Below are 23,997 nucleotides of genomic sequence, written 5' to 3'. Positions count from 1 at the left end.
GCATGCAGTCTCATGAACATGAACATAAATCATGAACATAAATGACTCAGGATGACCAACCGCTTTGACTGTATTTATATTTTTTGATGATTCAATTAACTGTTTACAGCTTTGCACATTAGTCCTACTTGATGGAATAAAATTTATATTTTGTCTTGTTTTAATATCTATATTTTCCAGTCTGGTTTTTGATTAATTTGAGATTGGAAGTTGCAGAAAGGGGAGGGTTTATACGAAAGGGGCGGTCCTGTCTGCCAGCTCCGGCCATTCAAATCCATCAGAGTAGTACTGGCTGCCACTTAGCCCATCACTTTCCCGCGGCGTCACGCACAGAAGTTATCCTGCCTCGAAATCCCTCAAAAAATCCTGCAAAATGGCTCCAATAGTGATTAAAAGCATTTTAATCAGCGAAAGCGTGGATCCCTGCTGCAAAAAGGTTCTGGAAGAAAATGGAATCCAAGTTACGGAGAAACTGAATTTGACCAAGGAGGATTTGATCTCTGAGATCAAGGTAACGTTGTGGTTGTATCTCCATGGATAACATTTCTCTTCTCAGCCGTATAGCTGAGCTGCATGATACCCCTGCCGTATATAATTGCGTGTTATCTTATCTTATCTTGCTTCTTAGCATGACTTAAATTATTATTATGGGGAATACTTGCAATCATTGCTGTTTGTGGAAACTGTACGGTGCACAAATATTCAATCGCTTTTGTTTCACAGCTTTCTCACCATGGATATACAGTATTCGGTGTTGCATGTCGTTCAACTTTGACACATATTTGCCTTTTAACATCTAACCTGAGGATAGTTAGTACCGCCCATTCCAAATATGATGCAACTGCATCCTCGGCTTGCTGGGATAACCATCCTGCTGTGCCACATGTTCGACTTAAGCCCTTAAAAATACACCGCAGTCGCACATTTCATGCATTCTCTGAGAAGCCTTGTCGGTTCATGCACTATAACAATCATTCTCACTAAATATGCCCTTTTATTTATTACAATGCTGGAGTCGGGGGGGAAATGAATTGTTACATAACCCCTATTCAGATGTGATGTCACTGCAACAAACAGGTTTGGCTGAAAGTTGTCTGTAGCGAACTTGCACTGCACTCTCGACTAAAGAATCGTTGTTATCTCCTAGAACTACGATGGACTTGTGGTTAGGTCTTCAACAAAGGTGACGGCCGACATCATCAATGCTGCCAGCAATCTGAAAATTATCGGCCGAGCTGGAACTGGTGTAGACAATGTGGATGTGGAAGCTGCTACTAAACATGGGGTTATTGTCATGAAGTAAGTCTGGCATGCATGGTAGACGACCATTTCTTTCCAAATGGCCAGTTCAGTAACCACGTGTTTCTTGGAGTCTGAATTAAATGCACTTTTCTATGTTTCTAGCACACCAAGTGGTAATACTATCAGTGCTGCAGAGCTGACGTGTATCCTGATCACCAGTCTCTCCAGGTAAGAGGAGAGGAGGGGATATAATGTTTGAACACCAGCGTGATTTACTTTAAATTGATATGACAACTTGAATGCCTTGCATGCAAACTGCTACTTTCCATAACGTTTGGGATTCCTACCTTGTGCAGACATGTCCCACAGGCTGCAATGTCAATGAAAGCTGGAAAATGGGATCGCAAAAAAGTAAGCCAAGAATTTGGTTGGTGTGCAATGAATTGTGTTGATGCATTAAGCAATTACTATTGCATGACTCATTCCATTGTCCCCCCCGTCTCCCCTAGCTGTCACAGACTCCACTTGATAATGGAATCTGGATAGTTTCTGTGTGCCTAACAGTCAAAACTATTTTTTAACATTTCAGTTCATGGGTGCGGAGCTCTTTGGCAAAACCCTGGGAATAGTTGGACTTGGTAGAATTGGCAAAGAAGTCGCCAGTAGAATGCAGTCCTTTGGCATGAAGGTAGGTAATTACTCTCTGCCAGATCTGTGTCCTCGTGTCAGTGCTGCATGCTGGGTAGGCTGCACCACAGGGCTTCACTCATCCATTTAATTCGATTTATCGGAATGTTCCTCATGCAAGACGTGTCAAATAAAGTTTGGATTAGCCAAGGTTACAGTACGTTGATTTTAGGATAGGAAAGTCCCATGATGTGCAAGAAGGTGCTGGGGTCAAACCCAACTTTCTGTTGGTTCTTTTCTGCCTGGTTTTCTCTGACCCCCATAAACAAGCGTGTTGTATACAGGAACCTGTAGCCACTGGAGCAAGGCTGGCTCCGTCTGAGGGCCAGTGAGCGTAGAAGCCCTGGTATATGAAGAGGCCACTGGAAAGACACACATGTAACTTTCAATCAGGCATTTTACAGATAAGAATATGATCTCAAGTGGTTAGTTAGTTGATGGTTAATATTAAAGTGACGAATACCTTGTTTAACAGCTGCTTTATTGAAAGTCCAAATCACACACCGCAATGTTGTTGACTGATAAAATGAAAGAATCAAGGTAAACCACCCGATTGGTATATTAACAAACCTCAATCTCTGTATTATCTGAATTTATTTGCAAAAGCAGTGATACTACATTGGTTATCTAGTCATTTGTAGTTGCAAGCCTTATGCTAAAGCTCGCCGAGACAAAGATCTCTATCTATAGTAGTGTTGGCCAATATTGGCATATGGGCATGTGCACACTGGCTGACTCTGATCACAGTCAGCTGCCGTCATCATGACTACTATCAACTACCCGTGGGAAAGTTGCTTAGAGACTTTGCAAATGGGAAACTACATACAGCTCACCTGACGCCTCCTGATCCTGGATCTGCCCTATCACAATATCCAGCACTTAACACCTGCTAAACTTTCCCCCGTGCCCAGACCATCGGCTACGACCCCATCACCCCACGGGAGGTGTCTGCAGGCTGGGGGGTGGAGCAGATGTCCCTGGAGGAGCTGTGGCCGCAGTGTGACTTCATCACTGTCCACACGCCCCTGATGCCATCCACCACAGGTGAGCCTTACCCGGCCACGCCCACAGTGGGCTGAACACAGAGATGCTGACGCATCATTGGTTGTTCGTAGTTCTCGAAAGCCTGTTTGAAAAACTGCTAGTGCGAACTTCGAGTGTGACACAAACTAGATCAATGGATGCCTTTTTAATATACCACAACGCACAACAGAAACACAATGGATGGAGGGTAAAACACTGAGCGAAATATGAATATAATCAAGATGATCAATGGAAAATATCAACGCATTTAAAAGTATACAGAGAAACGCTCATTGAAATGAGCTGCAACTCGTTCCTGTGGTTCAGGGCGACTCACAGCCAAGAACCAATCGGCCCTGGGCCTCACCCTGGCAACCGCAGCTAAAACAACTACCTTTTTGGATTGTGTATTCACTCTTGTTCTAACTGTGTCCTACCTAGGCCTCCTTAACGACACTTCCTTCGCCAAGTGCAAGAAGGGCGTGAGGGTGGTGAACTGTGCGCGCGGCGGGATCATCGACGAGGACTCTCTGCTCAGAGCGCTGGAGTCCGGCCAGTGTGCTGGAGCCGGTTTAGACGTATTCGTCGAGGTAAGGACCCCCAATAGTTCCTATTGCGGTCATGATGCAGAGGATTTTTTATAGAAGACCTGTAGTGAATGTTTTAAGATGCATGTCATGGGGTGTAGGGCATCTTTGCGTACAGGTAGACTTGCGTACAGGTAGTCTTCAGGGTTTGAACCCAGAGCCTTTCGGCCAGGAGTCCAAAATCCCCAAGATCATCCTGCCTGTTTGACCAGTATATCTGTGATTTGCATTTGTGTGGTACTAGTTTTTGATCTTGTGTCTGAAGTCTGGAGGTCAGTGTTCTGACAAGGTTCTGTTTGTTCTCAGGAACCCCCTAAGAACCGAGCCCTGGTGGACCACGCCAATGTGATCAGCTGTCCCCACCTGGGGGCGAGCACCAGTGAGGCCCAGGCCCGCTGTGGGCAGGACATCGCCCTGCAGATCGTGGACATGGTGAAAGGCAAAGGCCTCGTTGGAGCAGTAAGTGCTTTGGTTTCATTTCAGTGATTTCATTTTTCGACCGAGCAGTGTTAATTTCGTCAGACGAGACGAGACTAAATATGTTCGTCAACAACCTTTTTTTCCATGACTAAGACGAGACGATGACGAGACTGCACCAATGTCCAAAAACGCTGACTAAGACTAAATTAACATGCATTCTTGTTGACGAAAAAATACGAAAATTTTTTGCATAAAATAAAAACTAAGATAAAATCTCTCTCCATTTTCGTCTACAATCGTCTCTACTTTTTGATCATGAGATAGAATATTCAGCTCTTACGCCTTCAAAATATTCTGAATGAGTTTGTGCTGTTGCTGCCAGCTAGAGCGCGGAACGGGCCGCATTTTTCTGTCCGAGCCCGGCCCGCGTCCGACAGAGAAGTAAAGTCGGCCACACACCGCCGGCGAAGCGCAGCAGTGTGTGGGCGGTGTGTGTTGGGCTTAACAGAGCCCGACCCGAGCCTGACAGGCATCAAGATATATATGTCCGAGCCCGACACAGTTAAAGTAAATTTTTTTCTCACACTAGTAATGACACGTTTACGTTTGTACCATGGCATTTTGGAATTGTCAACCGATCAGCGCAACAAGTGTGCGATAACTGCGAGCACAATCATAATACTTCCACACAGTAGACTTTCCTTGATTTTCGATTGTTTTAAACTCTCCCAATGCCATGTGTCTCTTAAATCAGAAAAACAGACACGTTTAACAAAGTTGCATTCATCAAAATTCATTCAACAAGTGTATTTTGTCAGGTAATTATGACATTTAACCAATATTTGAGATGTGTGGAACACTATTTGACTGAAATGGTTATCAGAAATAATTAAAAAAAAATTGACTAAAACTTGACTAAGATACCTTGAGTTCTCTTTTGACTAAAACTAGACTAAAATGACAAGACTTTTAGTCGACTAAAACTTGACTAACAAAAAAAGATATGTGAATGACTAAATATGACTAAAATTAACAAGGACATTTGGCACAAGACTAAGACTAAAACTAAATTAAAAATAGGTGACAAAATTAACACTGCGACCGAGATGCAGCCATATTTGGGCTGTCGATGTACAATATGAATTTTGCACCAAGATATAAGAGAAGACTAATTTTAAGCAGCCACATTTGTAATTTTGTTATTTTCCACTCATTATAGTGAAGAGTGGGCCTGATTATTTAACAAATTTGGGTAACAAATGTCAACAAAGCTGTGCAGATCTGCCTTACTAGTGATTTATGATGTGGTAAAGCGGGTATTTAAGATGGACAGAATATGGATGGAATGAAATTGGATCCCTCCAAAATTGGTGACGGTCATTTTAATGGTATTGAAATGAGTAATGAAACAAGTGGTTATAGTATCCACCATTCAGGATTTTAAAATTTTTGGTTTGTAGTTGAATTGGGGTACAAATCACGGATTGTGGGTCGTGTCTGTTGGGCAGAGAGGGTTTTGGTTAAGCTGGGGTACACTGTTTCAACCGATATACTTGGCAGTCCGCTGACTGGTTGCCGTGGCAACGTTAGCAGAGCTGGCCGTGCCAGGAGACTAACAAAAGCTTGGTGGTGTGCGGTGGGTTGAACCTAAGTGTGAGGCACACAGTGTCGGATGATGGCGGCTAAGCACACACAGAGGGGCCCACCTTGTAGTAGTGTCTGGGAGAGGAGAACACTCTCAAAATGGTGTCTCTAACACTTACTGTACTTTTCCTTCCTGATGTAGGTAAATGCACAGGTTTTGGCAAGCACCTTTTGCCAGGAGTCTCAACAATGGATCAAGCTTGGGGAAGCCATGGGGGCCATGCTGCAGTCCTGTGCCTCCTCCAAACCCTGCAGCCAGGTGCACATCACTACTCAAGGTGAGGAGCCTCTTCGGAGGGAGGGGGAATCATCCATCGAGTGGATGGGGAAGCTAGAAACTCTCTGGGGGCTGTTGTAATGCAGGGTGGGGATGTTTGTGTGATTTCTCTCCTAAGTTGGGTTTTATTTGTAATTTTGTATCCACATGCCTGTGACTTTGTTCAAAACTCAAATAAAACATTTTTCACATAGTATAAAATTATATAAAAAACTCCTGGATGTTTTTCCTTTTTTCGGCATTGTAATTACATTATGTCTCCCTCTGGTGGTAAAACTACATCAATGGATTTGAGCTATGTGGACACAAATAGAGATCAAATTCAGCTGTTGGCTGGAGGAGTGATTTATAATCAGCCTTGTCGTTGTCTCCACCAGGTGACTGCTTGAAGAAGTCTACTGGTTACATCACCTCAGCCGTCATGGTGGGGCTTCTCAAGCCCACTACTGGCGGTTCGGCCAACCTGGTCAACGTTCTGACCCTGGCCAAGCAGTCTGGCGTTGCGGTACAGAGATCCTCAAATCATTCAAATATAAACCATTACATGACGGTTTTGTATGATCGTGTGATGAGCCATACAGCTCCTAGACGACACCCATTGGCTCATCGCGAGGCGTGCGTCTGCTCGTGTGCAGGTGACCCAGACCCACAGCCAATCGGAGGGGAGCTGCCACGGGGTCTGTGAGGTGGAGATCCAGGCAGGCAGCGCCAGCTACAAGGCCAGGGGCTCGGTTTTGGGGGGCGTGCCGGTGCTGTTGGAGCTGGGTGGCAGCATGTTCCGACAGCCCATCTCCCTCGCCGGACATCTGCTGTTCCTGCTGGTCTCCCCCGGGCCCCAGGTCCTGCCCTCCCTGGCTGGTAGGAAGCTCACTCACTGCTCTGACTGGTCTGTCTGTCTGTCAACATCTTTCTTTTGGCCCTTCTTTTTCATTTTATTCATGAAGCGGTTACTGCTTTATGTGTTTTGCTGCACAACTAGGTATATTCCTCTTCTGGATGTTTGCTGCTGAGAATTTACTTTCCAGGTCCAATGTGATTTGGGGTCTGGGTGTAGTAGTTTGGGGTCTGGACGTATCGGTTTGGGGTATGGACCTATGCTTTGGGGTATAGCCCTAGTGCTTTGGGGTCTGGACCTAGTGGCCAGGGTGTGTGACACCCAGCTGAAAGGCTCTGGGTTCAAAACCCTGATGCCCGCTTGTCTATCTGTATTCATCCCGGAGCAAACCCTTTACTTACCTCTCCCTGCTCCTTAACGACCCCTCCCTGCTCCTTAACGACACGTCAATTCACTGTGCGTCACTTTGGAGAACAGCATCTGTGTCATGACTTGATGGCAAATGCTATTGGCGGCGGATTGAGATCAAACTACCTTGTTTAAAGATCACACTTGTTTTTGACGACCATTCCAGGCTTGCTGGCCACAGCGGGAGTGGAGATGGAGTCATTCAGCGCGCCTACCGCCAAGGCTGGGGAGGTGTGGTGCTGCGCGGGGGTGTCCTCTCCCGTCCCAGACCTTGGGGCCTTGAAGCCTGTCGCCAAGCAGGCCTCCCAGATCACCATATAGATACGTGGTGATGTGGGGGCTGGCTCGCAACACAGTGCCTGAAGGTTAGCACAGACTGTATGCGCTTAACGTAGCATAATAAGCTTACATGTTTTTTTTAGATGCCTAATACTTGTTTACAAATTGACATATTGATGTATTAACGTTACATGTTGTATTAATGTCTAGAGGGCTTACACGTGTCTGTGCTACTAAACATTGATTAAAAAAATGTCCTTGTCAAACCGGCTGTTTATTTTTTTATTTGGGGTTGTGATTGTTACTTTCCCTGCCTCATATTAAACATGTATGGAAATAGTCTTTATTTCGACATGGTAGCACTATAGCTTGGCTTTTGTCCTGCTGTGAGAATGCCGATCGCTAATCCTGTCAGGATTTCACAAAGCCTACAGAATTGGGTTCAAATCCCATGGTAACGGATGGATTTATTTTTTTCCTTTTATTGATGTCATACTACGTGTCCTCTCTTGGGTCATGGGGGCGCATGGTCACGTTGGTCCTCCGGCGTTTCAATCAGTAATGTAAAACCGTACATGCATCCGCTGTGCATCATACACACATGGATACATATTGAGTCAAGTGGATATCAAACTACAGATGTGATATGTACCCTCAGATATGTTTCAGGTATGTTTCCTCGATAGGATAGCCTCATTGAGCACCGGCCGCGTCTTAATATGGTGCAGGGGGGGCGGCCTCTCCAACTGCAGATACCAAAATAGGATAGCGGTGCGCCGTCCCGGGCTAAATAGAGATTGGTGTTGTGAAAGAAGAGCGTCGATGCACAGGGAGGGAGACACGTACGGGTCGCATTATTAGAGGCATGGAAATACGATAGTGAGGTAAGGATTGTTTCTATTCTTAATAGGCCTATGCGCACCGATTATAATTTGCGCTTAAATTAATATAGGCGGAGGTTATGCTACATTAATGCAGCCGTATACTCCCTAATTGACACTAAATAATGTACCCTTTCGTATCCGCCTTTAAATACATTTTCTTTATATCTTTCAGTGACCATGTCAGATAAACCTACGGAACTTTACACGTATGATTACAATGACGACGACCACCCCCATGAAGTGCTGGATGCCCTCAGTCAGTTCTACCTCGGCGGGCTGTTTACAGACGTCTCCCTGCAGGGCTCCTCCGGCCGGGTCTTCCACTGCCACCGGGCCGTGCTGTCGGCTCGCAGCTCCTACTTCCGAGCCATGTTCACCGCTGACATGAGAGAGCGCTCCAACAGCCTCATCACGCTGTCCGGGGTGGAGTGTGAGGTCCTCTGTGTGCTGTTGCACTACACCTACACGGCCCAGGTGTGCATCACGGAGAACAACGTGCAGAGTCTGCTGGAGGCGGCGGATCTCATGCAGTTCAGCTCCTTGAAGCACGCCTGCGAGAACTTTCTCATCCGTTTTCTGGACGTGGGTAACTGCCTGGGCATGCACGCTTTCGCTCAGCTGCACGTCTGTCGCAGCCTGGAGCGGGAGGCCCGTCGGCTCATGCTCAGCAAGTTGGAGGATCTCGTGCAGCAGGAGGAGTTCCTCGAGTTGCAGGCTGATGACGTGAGGTCCCTTCTAGCTGTCAAGAACATCCTCGACGCGTGGGAGGACGAGGTGCTGATACTCGCCGTGGTGAAATGGGTCACGCACGACTTGGACAACCGCACTGACCACGCCAAAGACCTGCTGCGTTCCATTGACCTCGACCTTAACGACATCGCCCTCAAGTCAGCTCTGAGCATGCGCCGACACTGCTCGGTGGACGATAAGGAACACATCAAATCCATGGTCAGTCATACCTTGGTGTCTGCAGGCAAGGGGGCGAGGACACCAGCGGGCGGTAAGAAGCTGTCTCCCAGGATGTACTCCATAGGGGGGTACTTCTGGCACCCCCTTGCAGAGGTCCACATCTGGGAGCCGAGGGGCAACGTGTGGGTGCAGGGTAAAGACATGCCAGAGCACACCAGAGAGAGCTACAGCGTCACTCTGCTGGGGGCCAACGTCTACGTCACCGGGGGTTACCGGACTCACACAGTGGAGGCCCTGGACTCGGTCTCCGTCTATGACAGTGACGGGGACGAGTGGACGGAGGGCTGCCCAATGCTCACGGCCCGGTACTACCACTGCTCCGTGGCGCTGCACGGCTGCGTGTACGCCATCGGAGGCTACAGGAACGGGGCTCCAGAGAACCAGGCTGAGTGTTACGACCCCCTGAAGAGGAAGTGGTTCCCTGTGGCCGATATGATCCAGGGTTCGTGAAGCAGTGAAGCTGCTGTATTGACAGTAGCATGATTGTCAGTCAAAGATAATCCAGTCACTACGTCTTCATATCATGTATCACATGTAACACATATAGAAGGGCAGGGCGGTGTGGGGTTCAGGGTGGTTGACTGCCTTCGAAAAGCTTTAAACCCAAAGAGGTTATAACCCCTACCTGCGCCTATCCTCATTATGTGAGGTTAGTAAGGGCATTATGTAAGGGCCCTACCCTTATTTGGATGAAAGTGTGTATGATTTCACATTTCACAGTAATAAAGTATACCGCCTAATGACAGTATGAACCTTCTCTCCCAGGGGTAGGAAACGCTAGTGCGTGTGTGTTAAGGGAGCGGATCTACGTGACGGGGGGCCACTATGGAAACCGAGGGAGCTGCACCTACGAACAGATCCAGGTCTACACGGCAGATGGCAACGAGTGGAGCATCATCACGGTCAACCCCCATCCAGGTACTGCATGTACTAATGCTCAACCGCTATACTGTAATGCTCAATGACTAGATAGTCAAACAGCAACAGGGTTTTCGGCATTGCAGGTTTCTTATCTCATTGAATCCGGCCCAAGATAGGATTGTAAATGGACTGCATTTATACAGCGCTTTTCTAACCAGTGGCCACTCAAAGAGCTTCACCATATTGCCTTACATTTACCCGAGCATTTACATTTACTCAAAGCGCTTTACCATATTGCCTTACATTCAACTGAGCATTTACCCGAGGGAGCTGTCGCCGTCACCATGACCATGACAGGCGACCATGTCATGGTCAGTGGTTAGGGGGTCTGACTCCCAGCCGGAAGATTATCGGTTTGAACCCCGATGTTCGCAGTCTGTAGCCCTCTTTGGGCTGAGATAGCTGACCCCAAACTGTGTCTCAAATTCACTGTAAGTGACTGTGAATCAAAACAAACGACGAGGTCTTGTTTCCACAGAGTACGGCCTCAGCTCTGTGTCCCTCAATAACAAGATGTACCTGGTGGGGGGTCAGACGGCGGTGGCCGACTGCTTCGACCCAGACACCAACACCTGGAGGGCGATGGCGGAGATGAAGGAGAGGAGAATGGAGTGTGGGGCGGCGGTGATACGGGGGTGTATCTACGTGACGGGTGGCTACTCCTACTCCAAGGGGACCTACCTGCAGAGCATCGAGAAATACGACCCTCAACTGGATGCCTGGGAGACCGTGGGGAGCCTGCCCGGGCCGGCCAGATCTCATGGATGTATTTGTGTTCACAGTGTTAGTTGATTTTAATAACGTTTTTTTATTATTATTATTTTGTGCCGTGAATGAGATGAATGCTGCATTAATATGAACCGTTTCATAAATAACTTAATATATTTGCCAAACACTAACACTAGGCACTATTTGTAGCCTGACTTTGCCGTATCATTTTGAAAATGTGTATTATCTGCCAGAGTGAATAAAACATGAGCTTGCACATTCGTCTGGTTCCCAGGCTAGACTATTTGTATTTGGGTGCCAAAGTTCGTTTTTAAATGTGGATATTACTCCAGATGTGATATAATGTCTGAATACACTGAATTAATAATTACAAAAAATGTAACATGCATGGTTTTTATTTGCTTCCTACATTTGAGATTGAATGTGAATCTTTTTGTTACATTTTTTTCCCAATGAGTAGTACTAAGGGTTTTAATCAACACGTTGACTATATTTAATTGTAGACATTTAAGTTAAAAAACTATTAAACACAAAAAATATTATTTACAAATAACATTCTCCCTATTTGGCTATTAGTATGACTGTCATCGGCGCCGGATGCGTTCTTAAGTGCACATATTCGAATCGCCTAAGCAAAGTTTGACCAATGCAGCTTTCCGTAGCACGCCACGCCGTTGTAACAACGTGTAGACAGGTTGGTGAGCAAGCATTGCTTCTGGTTGGGATAGAAACTGAATCTCACACTTATCAACGCATAGTAAGTTTTTTTACCCACTCTCATACCTAAACCATACTATCTGATATCGTTAATATATGTGAGTAGGCCAGAGCTCGGTGGTTTAAACCCTACGACCGCATATCAACGTTACTGTGCATTTACTCCATGCTAGGCCAGTGTTTAATGCAACGTTAGTCCAATGCATGGCGCACATCGCTCCGTCATGTCTATCGAGGTTTGGTCTATACGAACAGTACAAGCATATGAATAAAAAACGACTTAAAAGGGATTTGTACGTATTAGTATGTACTCGATGTGCCTTAAAGGGTCTCTGCTAGCGGCCCATATGCCGCACGTCTTTCCGTAGCCCGACTTTAAAGTTTTTAATTTTCGTTATTGGGTTTGAGTGGAGCAGGTTTAATAAGCTTGTACATGTTACTAGATTAAATAACTTTTTGGGGTAAATCATTGAAGGGTTGTATGAGACCTGGTACTGTATCCTGCAGACCGTCCATGCGTGAAACAAAAATGGCTGTTAACGTGGAGCCTAAATGACATAAAACCTCTGGTGGTTGAGACATGTAAAGATGTCACATTAATATTACGTCAGTTTTACCCTACTCACTTGGATACGTCTTAATGTCACCATTCATGTGATTTATTTATATATTTCCTCCCACCAGAAGTCGAAATCATGGCAGATATGACTCCGACTGAGGGGAAGGTGGTTCGACAAATCGAGGTAATTACATTGTTTATGAGGACTATACATTATTCAATCAGTTAAAAGGGAATATGGCGTTGATTATTATTTCTCTCCACAGTATTACTTTGGAGATCACAACCTCCCAAGAGACAAATTCCTTAAAGAGCAGTTGCAGCTTGATGATGGCTGGGTGAAGGTCTCTACAATGCTTCAGTTTAACAGGTATTCATTTTCTGTATCTCCTGTAGCTTGGACCAACACATATTTGCATTGTCATTGGATATACCGTGCCCCCCCCCCATTTAAAATGTTGAGTAACAAATAATGGATAGATCTGATCATTGCAGCACAATGTTGTGTTCGGCTCTAATGCTCTGTATTTAATACGATTTATATTAATCCCAGATGGGAAATGCAGTAATGATCCTCTAAGTGAATGGAATAGCTACTAGATCTCAACCACTAATTACAAAAGGCTCCTAAAATGTAAGGGACAAGTTGCTTAAGATAGTATGACACGATACTACCTGGATGGCACAATAATTTAATTGTATCTTTTCCAGGCTAAAGTGTATAACCACCGATAGCGCCGTTATCATTGAAGCCCTCCAGAAATCAAAGACTGGCCTCCTGGAAATCAGTGAAGACAAAACTAAAATCAGGAGGTCGGCAGAGAAGCCCATGCCTGAATTAAATGAAGATTACATAGATGCCCTGAAAAACAAATCAGTGTATATTGTAAGTTAAATTTTCATGTATAATGCAAGCAATTCATACTATTATTGGACATTTGATTGCTTTGACACAACATTTGGTTTTCTGGTCATCCAGAAAGGGTTTCCCCTGGAAACTACTCTGGATGAGATTCTGGAGTGGACAAATGGAAAAGGCCAAGCAGAAAATATTCAAATGAGGCGAAATCTGCAACGGCAATTCAAGGTTAATATTGAAAATGGTGTATTTGCAGTGCTTTTTGTTATTATGCCACGAGGGGGCTCTATATAAGTGAAAACACTTATTTTTTTTGCAGGGATCAGTGTTCCTCTGCTTCGACACAGAGGAAGCGGCCAAGGCGTTTCTTGGACGTGACGATATAAAGTCCTTTAAGGATAACGAGCTTCTAGTTCTATCAAGGTAAGCTATGCTATTGGAGGGGGACCTCAACTAAATTTGTTTAATGGAACTGTATAGACAACACTAATGTATTCTTTTGGTTCTTTAGGGAAGCCTATCACGCCAAAAAAGCAGTGGACAGAAAACAACACAAGGCTGACTCCAAAGCCAAAGCTAAACAGTGAGTACATACGTTTTAATGTGCCATGACAGTTGTATGTTGTGTGTGTATATACAAAAATATTAACCATGTCCCAACTCGAACAGCAACAAGGATGAAACACAAAAACAGACTGAGGAAAAGGAAATGGTGAGTTACATAATCGTGTTAACATAGTGGGACAATGAGAATGCGTAGCAGTCAGAATGCATTTGTTAACACTGTAGCTCTGCAGGGTCTGCTTTTGGAGGAACAGACGGGCTGCCTGCTCAAGTTCTCTGGAGAACTCGACCAAGTTTCAAGAGAGGACTTCCACACATTGTTCTCTGGACATGGAAAAATAAAATGGGTCGACTTCACAAGAGGAGCGAAGGAGGTAAGTTATCCATACATTGAGTGTTGTAAACCTGTTGGCCGATACGACTAGTCATCTAATATATATTTCAACACCATTAAAGGGCACACTCCTGTTTCTCGGGAATGCGAAGGAAGCTTTGGATAAGGCAACGGAGGCCAAAGGAGGAACGTTGCAAATCAAGGATAACGATGTTACATGGGAGTTGCTGGAGGGCGACGTTGAAAAGGAAGTTTTGAAGAAGATGATTCAAGCTCAGCAAGAATCGTACACCAGAACCAAGGGCCGAGGTATGATATCTAGTGTTGAATAACAATAGTGTGGAAAGGAAGATTTGGTAGGTATGATGGTGACAAATGTTTATATTGTAACAGGTAGAGAAAAGTTTGGAGGCAGAGGAGGAGGAAGAGGAGGTGGCCGGCGAGGAGGACGTGGCCGGGGGGGCAGAGATCAGAACAGATCTCACTTCCAAGGGAAAAAGACTAAGTTTGAGGATGACAACGGAGACGATGGTAAGAGACTTATTTGGCATGCTATGGGTTCGGTCATCTACCGATGGTTATCTACTTGCAGTGATTATATTTTCGATATGCCTCGTTTGTCCCTAGGCCCCCAAAGCCCGAAGAAGAGAGAACGAGAAGAAGCCAGCACTGACTCTCCCGCAGCAAAGGTTGTGAAGGTCGAAAATGGATCTTAGTTTCCACACTTGGAGAACAATTTTCTTTTGAACATTTATTAGGGTTATAAAACAAAGCTGTTTACTCAAATCCATTCCTGCAACAATCATGTTTTGGAGAAGCGTAGAAAATCCACGTGGATGTCAACCTGGAGGATGAGTTGCAAATGTAAACTAGGCATCAGTTTTCAGTCTTTTCAGCCCCAATATATTGTGCCTCTTGCACTTGTATGCCCATATTTTCTAAAACTGCTTTAGTTTGTCACTTAAACTGAACATATGCTTAAACAGACATTGATTTTGATTTTTTTCTTTAGAAAAGGTATGCATGGCAGTTATTACGTGTGCCATTGGTTTTCATGTATTTCATGTTTTGTGTAAGAGTGGTTATAATTTCAAAAGGCACCACTTAAGTTTTACCTGAAAATAAAAAACTTATTTTATGAAAGCTAGTATCTCAGGATCTGTTTCATGACGTTTAATAATCAAACTAGACTTTTGTTGAACACAGGTAAATGCACATTTTCTTTTACAGACTTATCGGATTAAAGCTTACCGATTTCTTTTTGTGGAACTTGTATGAAGCTGGCAGATCGTATCTTAATTCTGTTTATGGATGGGAAGGAACATTAAGCATTTGATTTTGACACCCTAGTCAATCGAAAGACGTATACTAACCTGCGACAAGCTCCATCGTCACCCCCCAGTCCTTCGCTTTCTTTTGTATGTGCTGCAATCAGATATTCCATTAAACTTATATTACAAGGTTTTGTCTACGTTTACACTACATGTGGAATACTTACATCTCGTGTTGACGATTTATGAAGTGAATACACCACTGTTGCCAACGTTAATGCTGTCTTGAGGAACTTCATGTCAATGCCTTCAGGGGAAAGATGGGATACTGTTCAAATATTTCAAGTTTATAAACTGGACATAAGTCAATTGATGAGTCACTTGCCTTGGTTGTGTTTTGTACCGAATGGAGGATTCATTATAACGGTGTCAAACTTTTGGGCATATGCGACTTCCAGAGCACTGAGGTCAGACTGGATCAGATCTATGTTGGAGATCTCAAACTCCTCTGTATTCGTCCGAGCGATATCCAATGCATCTTTATCGATATCAAAGCCAACACATAATCTGCAAAGAATTCCAGGAAACTGTCAAGCATGATCAATAATGCGAAGACAACCATAAGAGGAAGCTCTGCTGCCCTCACCCTGCTTCCAGCATCGCCGCCCCGATGCTCAGGACTCCGCATCCACATCCCAGATCTGCGATCAGTTTGCCTTCAATGTCATCAAAAGTGTTGTGGATTGTGTAGAGCATGCAGGCTGCAAAACAAAATTAAACAGTCAGACTACCATCATCCTAACCTGTTACTTTAAACACCGACCATAACAAACGTCCACATCTCACCTGCAATGTGGGGACTAGTTGGATACTGCTCAAGAAGAATCTTTGGCTCCTCAAAGCCGTCTACTTGTTGGAGACAACTCTCCAACTCTTTTAATTTCATTGCTAACTAACGTCACTATTCAACCGTTAAATCCTGGTATGTTATTCATTGCTTTTTTCAATACATATGCACAACATTGGCGTTACAGTTGAACACATGGGTGAAATGTTTCAGTTCATAGACGTCACTTCCGCCATGTCAGGTGTGCCCATGTGAAAATCAGCCGGGTTGGACTGAGTCGTTCACGTATGAAGTTCCTTCGTGTTAAAACATACCAAAAAGGACACTTGTATGCGATAACACGATTAGAAACGTTTTATATTGTATTTCATATTCATAGAAAATAACACGAGGATGAATATAACGATAAAACATACACTGATTATTGAATATACGAGTTCGTTGTAATGTAAGAGGTAAACATGTTTTATGAATGTTATTATTGATTATGAACTAGTTTCAAACGAACCAATTAAATAATTACTGAATCAATAGTGTTTTTGGAGCAGAATAGACCAGCGGGCGTTTACCGTTGGAGGCAACCAACGGTATCGCGAGAAAGCGCGAGATCATGGCCATAGCACAACAAAAATAAATTTGTGGACAACAAGCCAGAGTGCATGATGGCGGCGTCGCTGCTACGCCGGGATAAGAAAGCCACTGCCGCCCATTTAAAGGCAGACCTCAATCGGACTGACAATTGTGCCGGGGTCCGGCAACTCCAAGAGCTGCTCGACACGGTCCTGAACCCCGAGACACCGGCCACCGACACCGAGGCTCTGGACTGGTGCAAATGTCTGATCGCAGGAGGAGACGGATTCGAGGAGTTCTGCAAGACGGTCCGGTCCTATGACAACGCCACTCTCTGTGGTCTGGTCTGGACGGCCAATTTCGTGGCTTACCGATGCAGGACTTGTGGCATTTCCCCCTGCATGTCACTGTGTGCCGAGTGTTTTAACAACGGCGATCACACGGGCCATGATTTCAACATGTTCCGGAGCCAGGCCGGCGGGGCCTGTGACTGTGGGGACAGTAATGTCATGCGAGAGAGTGGGTGAGTGTTGCCTCACTAGGTGTGTGTGTGTGTGTGTGTGTGTGTGTGTGTGTGTGTGTGTGTGTGTGTGTGTGTGTGTGTGTGTGTGTGTGTGTGTGTGTGTGTGTGTGTGTGTGTGTGTGTGTGTGTGTCATCTTGACCGTTCCGATCGCAATTGATTCAACGTGTTTGAATAATGTTTTAAGTGGCACGATGGCATCATACAGTTTCCTATCATACGATGCATGTACAATTTCTTTACAATTTCTAATGCATTGTCTATTAGCCGGTATGGCTATAATAGCCTTATCAATTCTTATTTAATCAATAAAGTGCAATGTGGGTGGTCGTGGATCAATGGATATAGTATTGCCGATATTGTGTCCTGTCTCTGAATAGAGTCATGCCTTGAGTTGCTGCAATTATTTGATTGATAATATAATTGATTCATTATCTCATAAGGACAACAGGTGAGTCTGCATATGGCAACCGTCCCAGGCTACCCATTTAGTATTGGTAAGATGCTCTTGCACTTCAACAAGAACATGGGCTTGTCTTTAACCACCAGGTTTTGTCGACGGCATCGGTTAAAGACCGGGGAGAATGTGCCCTCCGTCCCCAGGGAGCTCCTCTTGATGTCTGAGATGGTCCTCCCTCGATTCATCATCAGCGTCATTCAGTATCTAAGGGAAGGATACACTGAGCCAGGTGAAGTCACAGGTGATTATAATGCAATAAAAGTCAAATCTCTGTTTATTACTGCGTTGGAACATCTTAACCGTGAGCAATTCTTTTTATTATCTCTTTTTATTATCTACTGGAATTATGCCAATCCACTAATAGCAGCAGCATATTCATTTCAGTTTCAGTTTTATTTTTCATAGGGCTGTGGATTATTTTTTTTTGTTTATTGCACTTTAATTCAGTGCTTTGTAAATAAAACATGAATACAAATCTCAAGACATTAGTGCATCGCTATGTGTTCTTGTGAAACTGGCATTTCGTTAAGCAATTACTACAATGTTGTTTATAAGTATTGCAAGCAATGTAGAATGCCAATTTTAGATATTCAATCATTTTTTATCAGTAACTTTGCTTACGCAGGTCACCATCTTTGCTTGTGTTTTTTATCTTGCTTTGCCAGACTCCGGCAGTGAGCGAGATCTGCAGAAGGTTTTACAGCAGCTGGAGCCACAGATCTCCTTTCTAGAAGAGCTGACCAAGATGGGCGGGGCGATGAGGACGGTTCTAACGAAGATCCTGACCAATCAGCAGATGTTCAAAGACCTGAGCATGGGTAATCTTCCCCTAGACTGTTCCCCAATGTGCCTGGCAAGCACGAGACACTGAATTATGGCTACTTATTTGAAATGTGCTGAATAAAAAGTACCCCTATTGAAATGGTTTGTCTTTTTATAAAACGATTTGAACACAATGCATCTCTTATTATGAAGTATTTCTTTGTGACTCTTGAGGTATGACATTCCAACGGGTGTAATATATTCAGGTTCTCAAATATTGCACAAGGCTGACAAGCATATTTCTGAATGCTGTAGATAGATTTGTGGGGGGGGGGGGGTGGTGCATCTGCAGTTTTTATATGTTTTATATATTTGAAAACAGTGGAATTTTTACAATGACGGTTTTGCTTGAATCACTTTATTCTAGGCCAGGAAGACAATCCTTATGCTAAGCAGAACTATGAAAAGTACTTGTCAGCATTGAAGAACTCGGGCCTGGTGTCTGTGGAGGAGAAGGCCCTGCCAGCGTCAGCTGAGGCCCCCGCCGTGGAAGAGGAAGCGACGGGGGCCCTGGGCTCCAGCGGTGAGGCTCCTCCCTTTCCAACCTTTGGCTAGACCGGCAACACAATGCAACACGGTTTAATTTAATTTTTCTTTATGTTTTTCCTTTTCCAGGAGCCACGGCAGCAGGAAGCCCAGATGAGGCAAGTAAAGAGGTAAACAAGGAATTATAACTAAGTGGTGCTTTATAATGTGGCTGTAATTGGCCAGGACGGTGTGTTTGTGTTTCTTATTGGTCCGAACGGTTTGTCTGTGTTTCTTATTGGTCAGCTGGACTGCTGCTCTATAGCTTCAGAGGCCTGAAATCCTTTCTGAATGTGTTTTTAATATCATGTCGTTGTGTGTGTGTTTTGGCGTTGGCACCTGGGAGACATGCAGTATTTAACGTGCATGTTTATTCAGCTCGGAGGAGTCGTTTATGAAAAACTTATGAGATGCATGAGAAAAACCTTGGGGTGGTGCATCTTTTGTAAAGATGCTTATACTGAGACCAAGAACCACACGGATCAAACCAACAGAATATATTTAACTAAAGTATATTATGTAACATTTCCGCATTCAAATATCAAAAAATGACTAGACAATATTGTGTGGTTGTGTACCCAGATGTTGCCATTAATGTCCAGAGAAATCCATAGTTTTATTTAAGGTAAAGGCGCATTTCATAGTCATTTCTTCTATGATTGTTTTGCCCGTGGACAGCGCTGTTCTAGCCCGTATAATCTCATCTAAAGCTGTTTAGCTAGTGAACTCATCTAATGGCAAGTTAGCGTTGTTATTTGCGGCTATTTAATTAGAATGAAATTACATAAGGTGACTCAACGCAATGTTAATAAAACATTAATGCATCAACTCCTACATCATCATGGTTTCTGCAGCAGTCCCGTCAGATAGATTTGCCCCAGCAATGGCGGTGAAGACTGCCATGTTCCCACCCTACTTTACACGTTCATCAAACTACATGTTATTGTTTTGATTGGCATACATGCCATATTATACTATCAAGTAACTATCTCCCCTTTTCTCTTGGAACGTCGGATGGTCATCCATGTTTCTGTGATTGATTTACTGGATACCCTGCTATGTGTGTTCTCTTGAAACGACGGATGGTCATCCATGTTTCTGTAATTGATTTACTGGATACCCTGCTGTGTGTGTTCTGTTCCTCTGGGTGCAGGAGGAGCAGGATGGGGGGCAGTCGCTTGGGCAGAGGAAGAGGGTGAAGCTGAGCAGCACTACCAAAGGTAATCTCTCCAGCATCCTTAACACAACATAACCATGCTATTAACATCTCCAGCATCATTAACACACCATAACCAGTCTATTAACATCTCAAGCATCATTAACATAACATAACCAGGCTATTAACATCTCCAGCATCACTAACATAACCTGGATTAACGTCTACAGCATCAGTAACATAACATGACCCTTAACATCTCCGGCATCATTAACATAACCTAATCATTAACATATCTAGTATCAGTAACATAACATAACCTGATCATTAACATCTCCAGCACCATTAACATAACATGACCTGACTACTAACATATCCAGAAAAGTATCCTCTTTCAGTAAAACATTGTTACCAATATCATTTGTCAAAATGGCCTTGTTGTAGCGGTTCTGCTGAAGAGCATTTGGCGTGGATGTGGATGACGTGGATGTTTTGGCCGTGGATGTAAACAATAGCAATATAGCACTTTTGTCTTTTGGAATCAGTGTTTGATTAGAGTTTTTAAAAAATAAAACAGGAATCACCATACAAGTACTTACATTTTGGTTATAGGACGTTTTAGTGAAGCCAGGAGAGGTGGTTATGGTGGTTTTAAGATGTCATAAGGAAACCATTTCTCACCGTCTCCATTCTGCCCACAGACTCTTCCATTATGGACTCCCTGAAACACAAATGCTTTCTGGAGGAGCTGCTGTTCTGGACCATCAAATATGAGTTCCCCCAGAAGATGGTGACCTTCTTGTTAAACATGTTACCGGATCAAGACTACAAGGTGGGCCTTTATCTTCAAGAGATTAATTATTTTTGAATACGAGGATATGGTCACAGATCATGTTTCAGATATGCTTTTGCTGCATGACCTGTAAAGTGTATTTGTATGATATCCTTGCATAATATATAAAGTCATATCTTGCCAGTGGTTTCAGATGAGGTGCACTTGCTTCCGATATTTCTATTTATTTGTGTTGTACCTGTGAGGTTTGTTTGCAGTATTACTGATTTGAAACCTGAAACAAGAAGTCAACAAGTTGGTAATCGGAGACAGTAGATAAAAAGATCTTCTTGTAGTATCAAATCGAAACCAGTATAACTACATCTGCTCACATTTCGCGCATTTTTAAAAGCACACATCACCAGCCTTTCACAAACAAGCCTCTCATTCACAAATAACTTCTCAACAACAGGTATCCACAACAAAGGAGGCTCTAACCCAAACCGCATTGTTAAAAATTGTTGTTCTCTTTGCGGTGGCTTCCTGCAGATCACCTTCACCAAGACCTTTGTGCAGCACTACGCCTTCATCATGAAGACACTAATGAAGAGCCACGAGTCGGACACCATGTCCAACCGCATCGTGCACATCAGCGTGCAGCTGTTCAGCAACGAGGAGCTGGCCCGCCACGTCACGGAGGAGTGCCAGCTGCTGGACGTCATGGTGACCGTGCTGCTCTACATGATGGAGAGCTGCCTCGTCAAGAGTGAGCTGCAAGGTGGGCCCTCACGGGGACTGCCTGCTACCAAAAAAAAAAAAATCGGAATAATTAAAACTAAATTATGTTACATTTTATATCTTTATATATAGCTATATTTATTTAATGAAACTTTTTATTTATTTTTGTTTTTCATTTTTTTACTAAAACCAAATATATATATTCATAAATAATGCAGTTCACCATATTATTGAATACTTACACTTAATTCAGTTTTATCTGACATATAATTTTATCATTTATTTTGTGTCATTAATGATGATAGCGGTTAGGTATATTGCACAAGGACGCCAACAGGAAGTCAATGACACCAGGGTTCGTGCACATAATGTTTTGGCTGGGAGTCAAACACCTTAGCCACTAACCACTGTCTTTCATGGTTAACACTTGGAGCTCCGCCAGAAACGCCTTCTCACAAGAGTCGAGTTCAGGCTGCTGTTCTTTTTAAACGGTGGACATTACAGACTGGAAAACGCAACTGTGTGAATGATAAAATTAGAGCGTTTATTTTGGTCTGGGCTGTTGTTGTAAAAGAGTCTGTAAACATGTTTAATGAGTCATTCCATGGAAACTTATGAGTATTGTTTCCTCAACAATACGGTTTCACCAAGTAAAAACCATCCTGTCTTCTCCATGCAAGGCTGAAATCACATTGAAACAGGGTATACTTTCACAACTTTGTACTGCAATTAAAGATCTATTTTCCTCAGCCTTATACTTAGTTGAACGATTCGTAACACCTAGTAGTCCACTACCTGGTGGACTGAAGAAGTAATTTCCTGACTAAACTCTATGTATGGATAATATGGGGCCGGGCCCATGTGGCTCAGGAGGTAAAGCGGATTGGCTCGGAATAGGAAGGTTGCTAGTTAGTTCCCCGGCTCCTCATAGCTGAGTGTCGAGGTGTTCCTGAGCAAAACGCCTAACCGCTCCAGATGAGCTGGCAGTCGCTCTTGCATGGTTGACACCGCCGTCGGTGTGTGAATGTGTGTGCTGTGTATGAATGGGTGAATGTTGGGCAATATTGTAAAGCGCTTTGAGTGGCCACTCGTTAGAAAAACGCTGTATAAATGCAGTCTAAGTACCATATCCTCACGCATATATACACCCATGTCCTGTGAGCTGTGTGTGTGTCCTAACCCCCTCTCTCTCGTGCGTCTTTGTGTGGCTCCAGATGAGGAGAACAGCCGCCACGTGGTGGTGAACTGCGGCGAGGCGCTGCTGAAGAACAACACCTACTGGCCGCTGGTCAGCGACTTCATCAACATCCTCTCGCACCAGAGTGTGGCCAAGAAGTTCCTGGAAGACCACTCCCTGCTGATGCTCTGGATGAGCTTCGTCTCATTCTTCCAAGGTGAGAGAACGCCGCTCACTCCACACTTTTAACTTAACTCATCTTTCTTTTGGAAACGATTTATATGGTTTTATTTAGAAGTTTTATATTGTTTATTGTGTCTATTATATATTTTTTCAACTATACCTTTTCCTGGAATAATTCTCCAGACACATACTATGTTCATAATTAGGTGGGTGCTGCAAGCAGTGCTCAACTATTGTCATTCTTAGGCTTTATTCCAAAACATCATTCCCAGTCACAAGTCTGCCTGCATGCATTTGTAGACGCGACTATTAAATCGGCTGCATCAACACTGACTGATGAAACAATTCGCTGTGATGGCATGTGACTCATTGTCTGGCGCTTGGAGTCCTGGTTCGTGCTCCTGTACTGAAGTTTACCCTCTGGCCCTAAAAATACCCCAGCCCTGCGCCGGGGCCGGTGGCTGGTGGCTGGAGTATCCCCTTACAGCAGTTAGTCACAGAGTGCCACTATAACGCTGTACACGTGTCTGCTGATTGGCTGGCTGTAATCGATCTGGCCGTATCTGAGATTGACTTAAAGAGACCCCCCCCCATGTTTAAATCAAATGAGTATGTTTAATGCGACAAGTTATTGTTCTGTACTAAAACTCTTGATACATTTAGGGCCGGTGAATAGGATTTGTCATTTGTTTTCCGTAATGGAGAATAGTGGTTTATGTGTTGGTCTGATCTGTGGTGCTCTGACCGGCTCCTGCAGGAATGAACCTGAATAAGAGGGAGATGAACGAGCACGTGGAGTTCGAGTCCCAGACGTACTACGCAGCCTTTGCAGCTGAACTGGAGGCCTGTGCACAGCCGATGTGGGGGCTCCTCACTCACTGCAAAGTCAAAGTCAGTATCGATGAAAGTTTTTAAAGGTCTTGTAGATAAGATTTGAGTGTTGTAACGAGAGAGGGAGAGAAGAGGTCATGATTTTGTAACTTAACACTGATTTGAACCCAGAATACATCGTCCACT

At 44.1% G+C, this 23,997-nt stretch overlaps 5 protein-coding genes across 10 annotated transcripts in view; 4 read left to right on the top strand and 1 right to left on the bottom strand.

The window, feature by feature from the left end:
* Positions 1-373: 373 nt before the first annotated feature.
* phgdh (phosphoglycerate dehydrogenase) lies at positions 374-7,463 on the top strand (the record flags this gene model as incomplete). The annotated part of the gene is made up of 12 exons (XM_084478498.1): positions 374-511; positions 1,148-1,299; positions 1,405-1,470; positions 1,599-1,653; positions 1,832-1,930; positions 2,841-2,973; positions 3,394-3,542; positions 3,846-3,998; positions 5,746-5,881; positions 6,258-6,385; positions 6,516-6,738; positions 7,290-7,463. 12 exons carry the CDS (start codon positions 374-376, stop codon positions 7,442-7,444), a joined length of 1,587 nt encoding a protein of 528 aa, XP_084334624.1. The 3' UTR covers positions 7,445-7,463.
* A 757-nt stretch (positions 7,464-8,220) lies between these two features.
* On the top strand, positions 8,221-11,161 carry klhl23 (kelch-like family member 23). Its single transcript, XM_084479022.1, has 4 exons — positions 8,221-8,286; positions 8,459-9,697; positions 10,021-10,173; positions 10,655-11,161. Exons 2-4 carry the CDS (start codon positions 8,464-8,466, stop codon positions 10,966-10,968), a joined length of 1,701 nt encoding a protein of 566 aa, XP_084335148.1. The 5' UTR covers positions 8,221-8,286; positions 8,459-8,463; the 3' UTR covers positions 10,969-11,161.
* A 406-nt stretch (positions 11,162-11,567) lies between these two features.
* Positions 11,568-15,086, top strand: ssb (small RNA binding exonuclease protection factor La). Its single transcript, XM_084478110.1, has 12 exons — positions 11,568-11,662; positions 12,307-12,365; positions 12,448-12,551; positions 12,893-13,067; positions 13,161-13,268; positions 13,360-13,463; positions 13,552-13,623; positions 13,710-13,752; positions 13,838-13,978; positions 14,061-14,247; positions 14,332-14,469; positions 14,566-15,086. The coding sequence occupies exons 2-12, from the start codon at positions 12,318-12,320 to the stop codon at positions 14,652-14,654; spliced, it is 1,209 nt and encodes a 402-aa protein (XP_084334236.1). The 5' UTR covers positions 11,568-11,662; positions 12,307-12,317; the 3' UTR covers positions 14,655-15,086.
* mettl5 (methyltransferase 5, N6-adenosine) lies at positions 14,650-16,256 on the bottom strand. Of its 2 annotated transcripts, none has more exons than XM_084478112.1 (7): positions 16,056-16,256; positions 15,856-15,970; positions 15,595-15,776; positions 15,437-15,516; positions 15,312-15,351; positions 15,190-15,239; positions 14,650-14,782 (listed from the first exon to the last, which is right to left on the bottom strand). In XM_084478112.1, the coding sequence occupies exons 1-7, from the start codon at positions 16,153-16,155 to the stop codon at positions 14,741-14,743; spliced, it is 609 nt and encodes a 202-aa protein (XP_084334238.1). In that variant the 5' UTR covers positions 16,156-16,256; the 3' UTR covers positions 14,650-14,740. The 2 variants fall into 2 exon arrangements, with proteins under 2 accessions (XP_084334238.1, XP_084334237.1); XM_084478111.1 differs by having other exon boundaries at positions 14,697-14,782; positions 15,312-15,363.
* Positions 16,257-16,705: 449 nt separating this feature from the next.
* Positions 16,706-23,997, top strand: part of ubr3 (ubiquitin protein ligase E3 component n-recognin 3) — a 41,725-nt gene continuing 34,433 nt past the window's right edge. For 2 of the 5 annotated variants that reach the window (XM_084478458.1, XM_084478455.1), the window contains exons 1-10: positions 16,706-17,149; positions 17,697-17,836; positions 18,273-18,425; positions 18,797-18,952; positions 19,045-19,085; positions 20,108-20,174; positions 20,812-20,942; positions 21,432-21,660; positions 22,835-23,014; positions 23,738-23,871. In XM_084478458.1, the coding sequence (XP_084334584.1) occupies positions 16,716-17,149; positions 17,697-17,836; positions 18,273-18,425; positions 18,797-18,952; positions 19,045-19,085; positions 20,108-20,174; positions 20,812-20,942; positions 21,432-21,660; positions 22,835-23,014; positions 23,738-23,871 (1,665 nt within the window). In that variant the 5' untranslated portion in view covers positions 16,706-16,715. Of the gene's footprint in view, positions 17,150-17,696; positions 17,849-18,272; positions 18,426-18,796; positions 18,953-19,044; positions 19,086-20,107; positions 20,175-20,811; positions 20,943-21,431; positions 21,661-22,834; positions 23,015-23,737; positions 23,872-23,997 lie in introns of all 5 variants that reach the window. The other 3 variants (XM_084478457.1, XM_084478454.1, XM_084478456.1) reach the window with 2 other exon arrangements.

Source organism: Micromesistius poutassou (assembly GCF_964030765.1).
Source record: "Micromesistius poutassou genome assembly, chromosome: 14".
Taxonomy (NCBI): Eukaryota; Metazoa; Chordata; class Actinopteri; order Gadiformes; family Gadidae; genus Micromesistius; species Micromesistius poutassou.
The sequence above is the reverse complement of the archived record's forward strand: the minus strand, read 5'-3'. Positions and strand labels throughout refer to the sequence as shown.

Bases quoted from the DNA above. Each gene is read 5' to 3' on its own strand.
- mettl5 (XM_084478111.1), bottom strand. From the start codon at position 16,155: ATGAAATTAAAAGAGTTGGAGAGTTGTCTCCAACAAGTAGACGGCTTT. The intron at 15,240-15,311 runs GTTAGTATACGT...ATCCATAAACAG, and splicing joins GACGATGGAGCTTGTCGCAG to AATTAAGATACGATCTGCCA. The intron at 14,783-15,189 runs GTAAGCTTTAAT...CTCATCCTCCAG, and splicing joins AGTTCCACAAAAAGAAATCG to GTTGACATCCACGTGGATTT.
- klhl23 (XM_084479022.1), top strand. From the start codon at position 8,464: ATGTCAGATAAACCTACGGAACTTTACACGTATGATTACAATGACGAC. The intron at 9,698-10,020 runs GTTCGTGAAGCA...CTTCTCTCCCAG, and splicing joins TGTGGCCGATATGATCCAGG to GGGTAGGAAACGCTAGTGCG. The intron at 10,174-10,654 runs GTACTGCATGTA...TTGTTTCCACAG, and splicing joins CACGGTCAACCCCCATCCAG to AGTACGGCCTCAGCTCTGTG.
- ssb (XM_084478110.1), top strand. From the start codon at position 12,318: ATGGCAGATATGACTCCGACTGAGGGGAAGGTGGTTCGACAAATCGAG. The intron at 12,552-12,892 runs GTATTCATTTTC...TATCTTTTCCAG, and splicing joins ACAATGCTTCAGTTTAACAG to GCTAAAGTGTATAACCACCG. The intron at 13,068-13,160 runs GTAAGTTAAATT...CTGGTCATCCAG, and splicing joins AAAACAAATCAGTGTATATT to AAAGGGTTTCCCCTGGAAAC.